This window comes from Eptatretus burgeri, chromosome 11, assembly GCF_056783735.1.
Source record: "Eptatretus burgeri isolate ZD-2024b chromosome 11, Ebu_testis_v1, whole genome shotgun sequence".
Taxonomy (NCBI): domain Eukaryota; kingdom Metazoa; phylum Chordata; class Myxini; order Myxiniformes; family Myxinidae; genus Eptatretus; species Eptatretus burgeri.
In genome coordinates this window covers 1,846,216-1,859,842 of record NC_140971.1, presented here as the reverse complement: position 1 = coordinate 1,859,842, position 13,627 = coordinate 1,846,216, and the positions used below count along the sequence as shown (strand labels likewise).

Below are 13,627 nucleotides of genomic sequence, written 5' to 3'. Positions count from 1 at the left end.
AGTTTCACTTTTTTCCTTGGTGCGGTTTCAGAGATACAGAAGTACAAACGTTTTCCTTTTTTATGGCTGCCACACCACATGCCCTATGACGTCATAATTATCATTAAAACATTATACATTAGCAGTCACTCCTATGTTGAAAATTTCATGCTAATCCAACAAGCGGTTGCAGAGAAAAACAATACTCACGTTCTGTGCAGACAAACAAACAAAGACAGATAGACGGACCCTCTTGCAATAAATACCCTCTTCTCTGGCGAGGGTAAAAACATGCACACCCAGGCTGAACACAGGGCACTCCACAGGCACCAACCTCAGACACCACAAAAACATTACCGATATACTCGTGCAAACAATACAGTACATCAGTCATTGACTACACCAGCTCATCGTGGGCCTCAAGCCTATCAAATTACACATCTCAACATCCTACAGACCACACAAAACAAAGCCATTCACATCATCACAGGTTATCCAGGTGAGACAGCTAAGTGGTGAGTGTATGTACCTGCAGGTCATCCTGCCAGCCCATTAGGTACAATTAGATATGATATTTTATAGTGATTAGAGATGATCAAAAATCATTTTGGTTTTCGGCTGACCACAACTCTCTTATCCATATCCTCTCCAAACACGAATCCTGAGGGTGAAGGTGGAGAAGGAGAAGAAGACGGAGATGGAGAAACAGTGCCTGCCGCCTCTTTCTCTTTGTTGTCATCTTTTTCCTCAGCTCTCTGTGACAATGGAGGCCTGCATAAATAGAGAGAGGGAGAGAGAGAGAGAGGGGGCGTATTCAGGTGTGGAATAGTTATGGTGGTGGAATCAAGAGGAAAAAAAAAAAAAGTTGCAGAGATAATGGTAGGGTATGATGTAGAAGCATAACAAATAGTTTATCTTTGTCATGTACATTTGGCAGGATGAATCAAAATACCTTGGAACATGCTGTAAGAAATAGTTGTGCATTGGAGCTGTTGAAAGTTCAGAGGCTTTTCCCGTTTCTTCCCCATTTCCACCATTATCTACACATGAAGAAAGCTGTGTAGAAAAGAGTGGAAAATTAACACTGAGGTTGTAGAAAAGGAAAGAGGAGGTACTTGAAGGAATTAGAGAGAAAGAACAATGGAAAGTAAACAGTGAGCGAAAGAAAAAGTCAAACAGGAAACAAAGGTGTAACCTCTCTCTCAACCTTTACCTCTTCATAACGTGCACAACATTCTTACCAGATTTGCAATCATCTCACCTTCACTCTCTGCTCCAAATTTTGACCAAAAACAAATTCCGATCCCAATCGCACATCAGCAGCACTTCTCAACTCTGTTTTTGTGACCTTCATTTCAGAAGATAAGTTCAAGGCCTTTGATCCCACTTCACTCGCAGAACCTTCAGGTAGATCAGCTTGTGAATGGTACAGAAACAAAAAAAGGGAACACAAAATGCATTGAGAATGTGTATATATATATCAAATGAGTGAGTGAGTGCATGTCTAATGAGCGTGTCGTGAGCGCACGCTATACAAGGAGAGTACATCAAAACAAATTAAACTGGAACAGCACTCATGAGAGCACACATCTCCGCCAGGCTGGACAGTTTACGTTTTGTGCCCCACAGACGGGCCCGGATCTGAATTCGGACCTGAACCAAAATATAATCAGTTTGTTCTCGTCACCCAACTAACTCATCCACCTCGTGCTGTAATAACTCGTCCACAACTTTTTGAAACGTCATGCTTTATATTGTTTTTGATTCCATCTCTCAATGGGGAAGAATCACTGAGAAAATTTTGAAAACTCTCGGATCCGGATCTGGAGCTTCAAGAAAAATCGAATCGATTCTTTGTTGTTACACAACCAACCTGTCCACAAAGTTATGTCTGAATACATCAACAACATTTTGAGACATCTTGTTCACGATCAGAAAGGGTGAAAACTTAAACTCTGCACACGTTCGTTGATGGAGGTAACAATGACAGTACATCATGTTAGTATACCAGGCTGGCGAGTGTACATACCGGATCGGTGGGCGTATGCGTACTTAGTGAGTGTACATAAAATGTACTTCGTGAGAGTATATCAAAGAAGTGAGCGTCTACCAAATTAATTAGTGACTGTATATCACGTTACTAAGTGTACAAAATTAGTGTGTGTATATAGTCAAACTCATTAGGTCTTCACTTATCAAAATGTGAACTTATGTATCCCATTCCCAACATTCCTCACTGTTTTGCCAAAGCTCCTCACCAGCCCTACTTTATTCCTGAAGACAATGAACAGCCCCTTCAAGCTTTTCACATCTGTTCACCTAGTTTCTTCCATCTTCTTCCAGTAATATCCCAATTTATACACCCTTTAATAAAGTTGTCATATGATGCTAATCACACACCTGTGGGAGGCTGGGAGCGAGTTGGGGGTGGAAGCGTAGCAGGACGTAAGATTGATTTTTGCTGCAACTCTGCAGAAAAAAAAGTGCAATACAAAACCATTTAATTTTTAAAACTTAAACAATTAAAAAAAAAAGAAAAACTTGACCATCGAAATAACAAATCCTGCAACCTTTTCCAAGATGTAGAGACGATGGCCGAAGAGAGAAAGCAGACGTTTTCATTTCATCTTTGGGAAGAAAGAAAAAAAAGGCTGGGGTGCAGGAATGCTCATTTTTGCTCCTATTTTCCCCACAAAGGAGTCTTTCACTCACATCATCTTGTGACAATCACATTGTCAACTAGAGGGGGAGCACTCGGTAGAGTGCAAAACCTCCGCCGCCAATACTGCTCGGTCACTCAAGTGAACCTGATATCCTATTCATTCAATTTGACGTCAACAGTGCTCACAGAGTTATAGTTTGCAACTTTCCCTTTTACATACTCAATTCATTCGTCATAACTGTTTCCTTGAGATTCCTTGAGACAAATTGATTTTACGTGGGTAGATCCACCTGAAGTTCCAAAATCAACCGCAATTATAATTTTGGCATGTTTTTTGTTGGAAATCACTTGTAACATGTAGAAATGCAAAAAATAAAAAATAAAAAAAAATCGAAATTTTTTTGAAAAAGAAGTTGCAAAATTTTCTGGTTTTTTTTCTCTAACAATTTTTTTATTTGGGGGGGGGGGTGGAAATCACTTAAAACATGTAGAAATGCAAAAACACAAATTCAAATATTTTTTCAAAATGGCCACCATGGTGGCCATATTGGACTTTGTACCAAGTCCAAAATCTAATGGCATGATCCTTGGACCATACCTAATCCCCCCACCATGTTTTGTCGAAATCCGTCGAGGAGTTTTTCGGTAATACTGTTCACAAACAAACAAACAAACAAACAAACAAACAGGGGTGAAAACAGTAACCCCCGTCCATCTTCGATGGCGGAGGTTAATTATCCATTCTGTAGGTCAGGGATGAAAGCTGGAAGCATTGCTATCCAATGTAATGTTATCAGTCAATCAGATAAAGAGTGAAAGCGACGCTATAACCAACGAGAGCGTTCAGTGCACATTACCCCCATGCAGTCTTGAAACAATATAAAAGGACGTGGGAAGGGTCTGCGAGCAGCAAATTTAAATGGTCGAGATGACAAAATGACATCATAGTTTGTTCAAGTATTGATAAACAGGTTTTTGAAGGTGCCAATAAGGTGATTTGTGCTCTACGGTGTTAAAGTATATAATTAAATGGAAATAAAATTAGTATTTTGAAGGTCGTAGATAAAAAAAGTCAGAAGTTTCCCGCCGTTGATGTCGTGTCTTTTACACCACCTTATTGAGCACGTTACATTTGTTCTTCATGTCCTTTATGACGTCCTCAAAAACATTACGTTTCCCGTTTGGAATTGTTTTCAATTTTATTTGACTGCCAGACAAGAAAGACAGACTAAAAACATTTACCTTACTCCTCTGCAATCATGCACAAGAGAGACAAGATTCCATACAATTTGGAAAATTCAGTCAAAGTACTGCTCGACTACAGGTTTGTTTTCCGATTGATGTTCCGATTCACGTTCAAAATATAACATTCAATTGAAATCAAGTTGATCCTCGATCATAAAATGATGTTTGAACACAGACAGAAAGACAAAGTAAACCAAAGCCTTCAGAAAGTATTCACACAATCCTTGACTTTTTCACATTTTGTTGTGTTGAAACCTGAATTTAAAATGGATAAAACTGAGATTTTTTTTTTGTCACCGATCTACACTCATTCCCCCAAAATGTCAAAATGGAATTTGTTTTTCAGAAATGTTTAAAAACTCATGAAAAATGAAAATCTGATATGTCTTGCATCAATAAGTATTCAAGCCCTTTGCTATGACACTCCAAATTGAGCGCAGGTGTGTCCAATTTCCTTTGATCATCATTGAAATGTCTCGACAATTTGATTGCAGTCCACCTGTGGCCAATTCAATTGATTGGACATGATTTAGAAAAACACCTTTTGATACAAGGACCCACAGTTTACAGTGCATGTCAGAACAGAAACTCGACCGTTAAGTCCTAGGAACTGTCTGTAGAACTCAGAGATAGAATTGTGAGGAGGCATAGATCTGGATGGGTACAAAACAATATCTAGAGTGTTGAACATTTCCAAAAGCACAGTGAGCTCCATCATTAGGAAATGGAAAGAGTATGGAACTCCTCAGACTCTTCCTGGAAGTGGCCGTCCGACCAAACTGAGCAACCGGGAAAGAAGGATCTTGGTCAGGAAGGTGACCAAGAACCCAATGACCACTCTGATAGAACTACAGAGAGCTTTGGCTGAGATGGGAGAACCTGCCAGAAGGACAACAATCTCTGCAACACTTCACAAATCGAGGCATATTGGGAGAGTGGCCAGACGGAAGTCACTCCTGAGAAAAAGGCAAATGACACCACACCTGGAGTTTGTAAAAAGGCATCACTACCAGACAGGCAGATAGACCACAAAAAGTATCCCACTTCTCTCTGAACATGTGTGATCTGGATAAATTCAGAGCCAAAGCACTGCTAAACTAGAGGTTTGTTTTCCGGTTTTTGTTAAAAAACATAATTCAATTTAACTCAAGTTGTTCCTTGACCATAAAACTGACGTTTGTGAATGAACGTAGACAGACAGACAGAAGTTAAGCTATTGCTTAACCCCGCCTTTCGCTTGGTGTGCGCAGGGTAATAACAAGAATAAAACACCACCACTTGTGGTAGGTCCCTCAATTGGAAAAAAATAGAAAATAAAAAAGTCTTACCGTTATCACTGTCAGAGTTTCCAGGTGGAGACATGAACACATTTCTGGAAAAACCTAAAATGGCAAGTGGACACAGAACAAACATGAGTGGTTTATCAGTACAGGTATGCCAATTCAAGCAAAAATCCCTTACGCCTGCCACTCTGGAGAAACCTATCACCTGGCCATGGCCAGCCTGCTCCCTCGCAAATGGTGAATTCCACTGAACTATTGGTACCCACCCGAGATAGAATTTTTACACAAAACATCATTAAAAAGAGATTTTATGTTTAACAGTTGGGAAGCAGATGATGACACAATCTCAGAATATATTGCATGTATGTATAGCTTGCAGCAAACTCATCCAATCATTTTGCAGGTGTTTGAAAGTGGAGGATTTACAGTCCAAACAAATGCCACAGCATTCACAGCTCTCGGTGCTGATCATGCTTCGGAGCAGATTAATAAGGTGGCTCATGAAGGCGATCGAGGAATTTGTTATACAACCAGTAATCCAGAGGCCCTACTGAGATAACTCTGGAGTACTGAGATGAACACGATTGTCTGCGGACACAGAACATATCCTTGGCTTGGAACACTCTTCTAGAAATCAGCACCATGATCAATCTGGTGGAAAATATGCACAACAGGACCAACAAGTACAAAAGCTGGAGGACGACCTGTCAAAATCCAATCCATTTGAGGTTGGAGAGGTGGACGATGGCACAGAGATGATGTTAGTACATCTCACAAAGAAAGTAATCATACCAAAAGATGTGCTTGAGAATATACTCAACACTGCAAAATCAAGGTGAATCTGCCTGCAAGGATTTTGTGGAACAGACTCTGTGGTGAGCAAAACCTGTGGGACAAAATGACCAAGTTGAAAGTTATTGGATGGAATGAAAACAACAAAGTCATGAAAACCAAAGAAGGAGCAGAGCAAGTTGTGATCAAGGTATCAAGCTCATTAATGGCGTGTTTGCTTGTAATAATTCATCATCCAGAGACATCAATCTGAAAGAAGTGATCGGAGAATACGAATTCTCTCCCATTAACCGTATGTTGACGTCAATGGATGGATGACTCCATCCGTGTATTGACAAAGCACAACTTCATCTGCTGGAAGAACAGGTAGAAACAGAAGAGGAAACAGATGATTCCGTTTCCACCGATTGTGGTCACTGGTGATCCATGAATTCTCTTTGATGCAATGGCTGTCCTTCATGAAATGGCTGTGTTGAAGGACAATATTTTAAAAACTGCAGTGATATGGCTCATCATTTTGCTCACGCCAAAGACAGCATAAGACAGCACAAGCCAACAGTATGCCAATTCATATGTAGTGTTTGATAACTCCAACATGAAATCACTCAAAGAGTGAACAAGACAACGTCGTACCAGAGGAATATTAGCACGTACTCAGCGCCACAGTACAAAATTGACAACACCACACGTATCAGAGATTTTAATAAATTCCTGAACAGCACCAAGACAGAAAGACCTTCTGACACTCTACTTGGCCCGGCAGGTGATCGAGAAGTGCAACTGTGCAGTCACAACCATTCATTTCATGGGTGTGTTGCCAAATCAGTCACAAAAAATATATATATAATCAGTGTGGAAAGCACACAAGAAGAAGCAGATACACCACTAATACTGTATGCTTCAGAACTGCACAAAACTGGAAAGAGTGTTCACATTTATTTTCCAGACACAGATGTGTTGGGCCAAACACTCTCAACAATGCCAACACCGTTGCCATTATGGGTACTGGAGTAAATGGTCGGCCCATCTCTTTACAACGCACATCTCATGCACTTGGTGAGAATCGTGCCCAAGCTCTTGTGAGTTTCCATGCAATAAGTGGTTGCGACACAACTGGATGCATATTTGGCAAGAGAAAGACTGCTTGGTGGAATGCCTTTATGAAATGCAGCGACGATGTGATCAGTGCACTTTGTGGACTTGGATCTGGGAAAGAAACTTCTCCTGATGGGTTGTGAAGAGTTTGTCTGCGATTTACTGAGCCCGAAAAACACATCTTTCAACGAAGCACCTCCACACCCCATTGACATGACTTCCGCAGGCTCAACACACAGCAGGGCACAGAAAAATTACCTCCAACCGAAGGAGCCATCCGTGAACATGCACGTGGCCCACTTTCATGTTGCATTTGTAGACAAGCACTCGTTCTGCACCCAGAAACACACTCGCCATCAGATCTTGGGGGGGTCAAAGAACTCTTCAAGAGAACTCATGCCAATACTTACCCGATTATGTTCTTATTACTCCTGATTCTGTTCTAGTTCGTAAGATGTGGATGTGTGAGGAGCCAGTACAGTGAGCACTGCTCATGTAGGGTAAGTGATGTGTCTTGCACAGAACTTTGCAGATGTGATTCAGAAAACTTTAAAACATGTTTAACTCAGAGGTGGTGACTATTCTAAATCTGATGATGATATTCTGTAAATCAATAACCACATTGTATATGACTATTGTTTGCGTCCTTTGTTCATTAAAGAATTGGAATGTTCAATTTGTTTTGTTTTTTGTCAATAAAACTCAATCTCACTGGTTTGCCAAACTATATGCAGTTGACAAAACACCTTTTACTTAATGCTGGTTTTGAACCCTTGACCCCTTATATAGGAGTCGAGAACGACCATGAGCACCTCATTTAATATAAAATGTGATACAACAAGAACATTACTTTTAGATGCAAGCAGTGTTGACTAACAGTCCGCACTACTACGTCACAATTTTGGAGTTACAGCAGTATCAAATTGTAGACATTTATGCTGACTTGGGGCTTTTTTTTAACCATGGCTAAAAATACCTCAGGATGACTCCAGAAAAAAAAAATGGCAAGTTAACTTTCAGTGAAGTCAACATTAAAATTAGCACAAAAAAAATTTATTGGCAAAGATCTATATGAAATTTTCACAAACTCCAAAACTGTGACAGAAGTATAGACTCGTGTTGCACTATTGAGCTGAAGCCCTGGGAGGTGTTGGGGTGTGGGAGGAAAAGTGCGATTGAAGAGACTGAGGAATAAGGTTAGAAAAGAGAGGAAGACAACATTAGAGAAGGGCAAGCCAGCCCAGATTTTGGGAGTGCAACAGGGATAAGGTTGCTGGAAGATCGTGTGCAATCTTGAGTGTCCTGGGAATGAAAGAGCAGAAGGAGAAAGAGGTGAAGAGGGAGAGAAGAAGAGAGACCGTGTCTGCAACTAGAAAGCAGCAGGCCCTGAGTTTCGATTTGTTTGTGAAAGATGACAATGATGTGGAGAGGTTTGGACTCCAAAGCATCCAGAAAAGAAAGGTGTGAAAACAGGACAACCAGCCCATTGTGGAGAGCAGTACACCATTGAACTATATGTTCAAAGCTAAGGTGCAAGACATTCAGATTTTTTTTTTTTTAAAAAGAGACTTGGAATGATGGAGGAGTCATACTGTGCAGCTGGTTTTGGTGGTCAGCTTTGATACATGATCTTCCCAGGAGAGGTTGTAGCTGATGGTGAGGAGGCCCAGATGATTGAGACAAAAAACTTTTCGACAATGATCGATTGTGGAAATAGACGAGATCATTATCATGATCCCTTCTCGGACGAAAGAGAAGGAAACAGGTGCTGCCAGCCTGTTGCTGGGTTGTGGAATTGTACAGTATAATGTGTAGTTGTCTGTGAATAGGAAAAGAGGGTTTATAGGGCATTGCAGGTCCGAGACACAGCTTTGGAGGCGATCCAGCCTCTTCAAGAAAAGTGGATCAGAGGATTCTGTTGAGAGTTGCAGGTCGACGGCACGAGTGGAGGAAGCCAATAATGTAGATGGCCATCTATTCGACAGGCAGAAAGCTTGGCCATGCAGAGAAGGGTGCCAGACTGTGTCAAATGCCTGAGATATGTACAGACACAATCCCTGACCAGAGACGACACAAAAATGGTCTCCCAACAGCACAGCGATACCATTACTTCCTTATTCCACAGACTGTAAACTGCCCATGTGAATCATCCTGATGCTGTTTCTTAAAATATACCACTGCATAACATCCCAAAGGATTTTGGAACGGATTTAAACAGGTGTGATTATCAAATAAGAAAAGGTTTTGCAGGTTGCTTGGAAAATGCAATTTCCCATTTCAAAGTAACCACCTGGCTTGATACAAAGGTGTTCCACTTCAGGGAGGAATGCGAACAGAATTTTTTTGTGAGGAAACAAGATGGTACAGTTCAGCAGGAAAGGGGAATTCTTTGGCAGAGTGAAAAATTGTTGGGCGAACCAGAATCTGTACTGTTTATAGAAGAAGCGCACATCCCTTCGGGCCTTCATCAAGCACGAACACACTGCTCACCTTGCAGTTGTGGAGGGAAGCTGGGAGTTGATTTTTGGTGTTTGGCTTGAGAGCTTTGAACACCTGCATTCTCTGAGAGAGAGGAGGCACAGGAAAGGAAACACCAATAAATAGCAGGGTGGATGGAATAGGTTTATAAATACAGGATGTGTGAGAACAACATATGGGAGGAACAAATGGAATTAGGGGGGGAAGAGGAATAAAAGACACATCAAAAGCAAAATGTATAAATAAATGCAAAAAGAAAAATGGGGGGGGGGAGGGGGGGAGAACAAATATAGATTATTATATATAAATAGTTTCAGGTATGCCGGCCGGGTCACGAGTGGCCTCTCAGAACCACTCCCCGACCTTTGACCCTGAAGCCGAAGATGCAGGGATAACTTCACGACCCAACGAGTTGCAAAGCAACCACGGACACAGTCTGAGGTGACTAAATCTGGCGGGGTCCCCACACTCAAATCTCGCATGACCTCACCAGTGATTTATTTATCCCAGATGGAGAACCGTACTTTCGATGCCACACCTTTATCTATTAATTACATAAGGCCAAGTAGAACCATAAGCGAGACGTCAGCTATCACTATAAAGACCTTAGTGCCTCATACATCTGAGGAAATTAGATAGAAAAGGGGAAAGAAGAGAGAGGAAGTCAGGAGGTGTTGGCGACCCCTTTCTCACCCTTACGTGAACAGGCTTGCCCATGTGGGTCCCAACAAGGTGTAGATGCAGGTGAGTGAGAGATGCAGGTGGAAGGTGCGCTGTCACGCTATATTGTGTCGTGCAACCTCTGAAGAGAGCTGTTGTTGGGACTCAAGTTGATGCTCTACAATAGTGCGAGTCAATGAGGCATATGTATTGGAAGATGTAAGGGTATAGTGTGTGTGTGTGTGTGTGTGTGTGTGTGTGTGTGTGTGTGTGTGTGTGTGTGTGTGTGTGTGTGTGTGTGTGTGTGTGTGTGTGTGTGTGTGTGTGTGTGTGTGTGTGTGTGTGTGAGATCGCTGTTTCTCGACAACCACTGGTCCGATTTAGTTGAAACTTGCCAGGTATATTACTGGGGACCCAAGAATGTGCCTTTTCAAGGTTTGATATGAATCGGACAAGTGGTTCCCAAGTTATGGCCATTTATTTACCAAACCAATGACACGACACTTTGCTGTATCAGCGTGGCTGCGCATTCCCCATTACGGGTTACACCATTCGGACTTCCGGATAGTGATGACTTACTGTATCTATCTATAATTCCAGCAGTGTGTGTGTGTGTGTGTGTGTGTGTGTGTGTGTGTGTGTGTGTGTGTGTGTGTGTGTGTGTGTGTGTGTGTGTGTGTGTGTGTGTGTGTGTGTGTGTGTGTGTGTGTGTGTGTGTGTGTGTGTGTGTGTGTGTGTGTGTGTGTGTGTGTGTGTGTGTGTGTGGTGTCACGGAGTCAGTTCTACCACGGCTTCGTCAGCACCCATCCCACTTGGCACTTTGGGAAGCACCTTACTTGGCACCTTCACGGTCCGGTAGACACCTTCTTGTTCCACATGGCACTCCAGAAGCCCAGTCAACAAGGCCAGGTCTCCCTCCCTCAGGATCTGGACTCGGAACTCAGCGCCGTCCCGCTTTGCGCCGCACTTGGACTTCTCTCTTCTCCGAGACTATACTGTGCTCAAACTGCACATTAATGCTTCACAAACTACTCCAACATGGGTTTTCATTCTCCCTGGACTGTCTCCAATGATGTCCACTTTCAGCAACCAATGCTGATTGGCTGTGTTGAGCGTGGAGGCGGGGCACTTCGGGAACGCTTTGCTTGATCTGCGATGACTGGAATGCTAGAACAGTGAAGGATATGTCAATTGCAATGCCAGAATGGTGATTATTTGCTCAAAATATTGGTGAGCTGAAGTGGTTTGAGAATGTAGTTTGAGAATGTGGTTTAGAAATGAAGCACGAGAATGGAGGCTCAAGTATGGGTGTCAGAAAATGTTTGAGAATGGAGGTTTGGGAATGGAGGTTTGGGAATGGGGGTTTGAATACAGAGTTGGAGAATGGAGGTTTGGGAATGAGGTTTGAATACCGAGTTGGAGAACGAAGGTTTGGGAATGAGGTTTGAACGCCGAGTTGGAGCCTGGAGGTTTGGGAATGAGGTTTTGAATACGGAGTTGGAGAATGGAGGTTGGAGAATGGAGGTTGGGGAATAATGTTTGAATACGGTTGGAGAATGGAGATTGGGGAATGAGGTTTAAATACTACGTTGGGGAACTAGGTTTGGGAAAGGCAACTTCTCGGTGTCCTTTCACAACCATAACAATACAGTGCTTTCAGAAAGTATTCACACCCCTCGACTGTTGTCACATTTTGTGTTCCAGCCTAATTTTAAAATGGATTAAATTTAAATTTTTTGTCACTGATCGATACAAAATACCTCAAAATGACAAAGTGAAAACATGTTTTTAGAATTTTTTACACATTAATCAAATATGAAAATCTGAAATGTCTTGGATCAATAAGTATTCAACCCCCTGAGTCAATCCTTTGGAGAAGCTCCTTTGGCAGCGATTACAGCTTCGAGTCTTCTTGGGTATGTCTGTATCAGCTTTGCACATTTGAATTTGGGGAGTTTCTCCCATTCTTCCTTGCAGATTTGCTCAAGCTCCGTCAAGTTGGATGGGGAGCGTCGGAGAACAACAATCTTCAAGTCTTGACAGATTCTCAATGGGATTCAGATCTGGGCTTTAACTGGGCCACTCAAGGACTTTCACATTCTTGTTCTGAAGCCATTCCAGTGTTGCTTTGGCTGTATGCTTGGGATCATTGTCCTGTTGGAATGTATATCTTCACCGCAGTCGAAGGTCTTTTGCATCTGAAGCAGGTTCTCCTCAAGGTTTTGCCTGTATTTGGCTCCATTCATTGTTCCCTCTATTCTTACAAGTTTCCCAGTTCCAGATGTTGAAAAGCATCTCCATAGCATGATGCTGTCACCACCATGCTTCATGGTACAGATGGTGTAAGATGGGTCATGAGCTGTGCTCGGTTTCCGCCAGACATGGGACTTTGCATTCAGGCCAAATAGTTCAATTTTCATCTCAGCAGACCACAGACACAGAATGTTTTGCCTCAAGCTCTCAGAATCTTTCACATGACTTTTTGCAAACTCCAGGCGACCTGTAATGTGCCTGTTTGTTAGGAGCGGCTTCCATCTGACTACTCTCCAATAAAGACTAGATTTGTGAAATGTTGCAGAGACTATTGTCCTTCCGGCAGGTTCTCCCATCTCAGCCAGGGAACTCTGTTGTTCTGTCAGAGTGGTCATTGGTCACTTCCCTGACAAAGGTCCTTCTTTCCCAGTTGCTCAGTTTGGTTGGACGGCCAGCTCAAGGAAGAATCTGGGTAGTTCCATATTATTTCCATTTCCTAATGATGGAGTTCACTGTGCTTTTGGGAACTTTCAACACTCTAGAAATTGTTTTATACCCTTCCAGATCTATTCCTCCTCACAATTATATCTTGGAGTTCTACAGACAGTTCCTTGGACTTCATGGTAGAGTTTCTGCTCTGACATGCACTGTCAACTGTGGGACCTTGTATAGAAAGGTGTGTTTCTTTCTAAATCATGTCCAATCAATTGCGTTGGCTGCAGGTAGACTCCAATCAAGGTGTGGAGACATCTCAAGGATGATCAAATGAAATTGGAGACACCTGAGCTCAATTTGGAGCATCATAGCAAAGGGGTTGAATACTTATTGATGCGACATTTCAGCTTTTCATTTTTAACCAATTTGTAAAAATTTCGAAAAACTTGTTTTCACTTTGTCATTATGGGGTACTTTGTGTCGATTGGTGACAAAAATTTTTGGTAATTAAATCCATTTTAAATTCAGGCTGTAACATAGCAAAATGTGACAAAAGTTGAGGGGTGTGAATACTTTCTGAAGGCGCTGTATATTGTTGTGGGAATGCCTTCTAAGGGGTAATTTTGCATCATATAGTGATATTTATTTCCCACATTGCATGTTTGAGAACAAGCGAGACATAATTTAATTGTGAATGAGAATATACATCACTTTATGTGGACAAGCTGTTGTCAACCTTCCCAGA

The 13,627-nt window shown here is 41.9% G+C and overlaps 1 protein-coding gene across 7 annotated transcripts in view; it reads right to left on the bottom strand.

The window, feature by feature from the left end:
* LOC147016285 (ran-binding protein 3-like) overlaps window positions 1-13,627 on the bottom strand; it is a 62,422-nt gene that overhangs the window by 22,406 nt on the left and 26,389 nt on the right. For 3 of the 7 annotated variants that reach the window (XM_085844875.1, XM_085844874.1, XM_085844879.1), the window contains exons 4-10: window positions 9,547-9,618; window positions 5,215-5,268; window positions 2,550-2,606; window positions 2,380-2,448; window positions 1,241-1,395; window positions 932-1,035; window positions 603-750 (exon numbers count right to left, since the gene is read on the bottom strand). In XM_085844875.1, the coding sequence (XP_085701001.1) occupies window positions 603-750; window positions 932-1,035; window positions 1,241-1,395; window positions 2,380-2,448; window positions 2,550-2,606; window positions 5,215-5,268; window positions 9,547-9,618 (659 nt within the window). The remainder of the gene's footprint in view (window positions 1-602; window positions 751-931; window positions 1,036-1,240; window positions 1,396-2,379; window positions 2,449-2,549; window positions 2,607-5,214; window positions 5,269-9,546; window positions 9,619-13,627) is intronic. The other 4 variants (XM_085844878.1, XM_085844877.1, XM_085844876.1 and 1 more) reach the window with 3 other exon arrangements.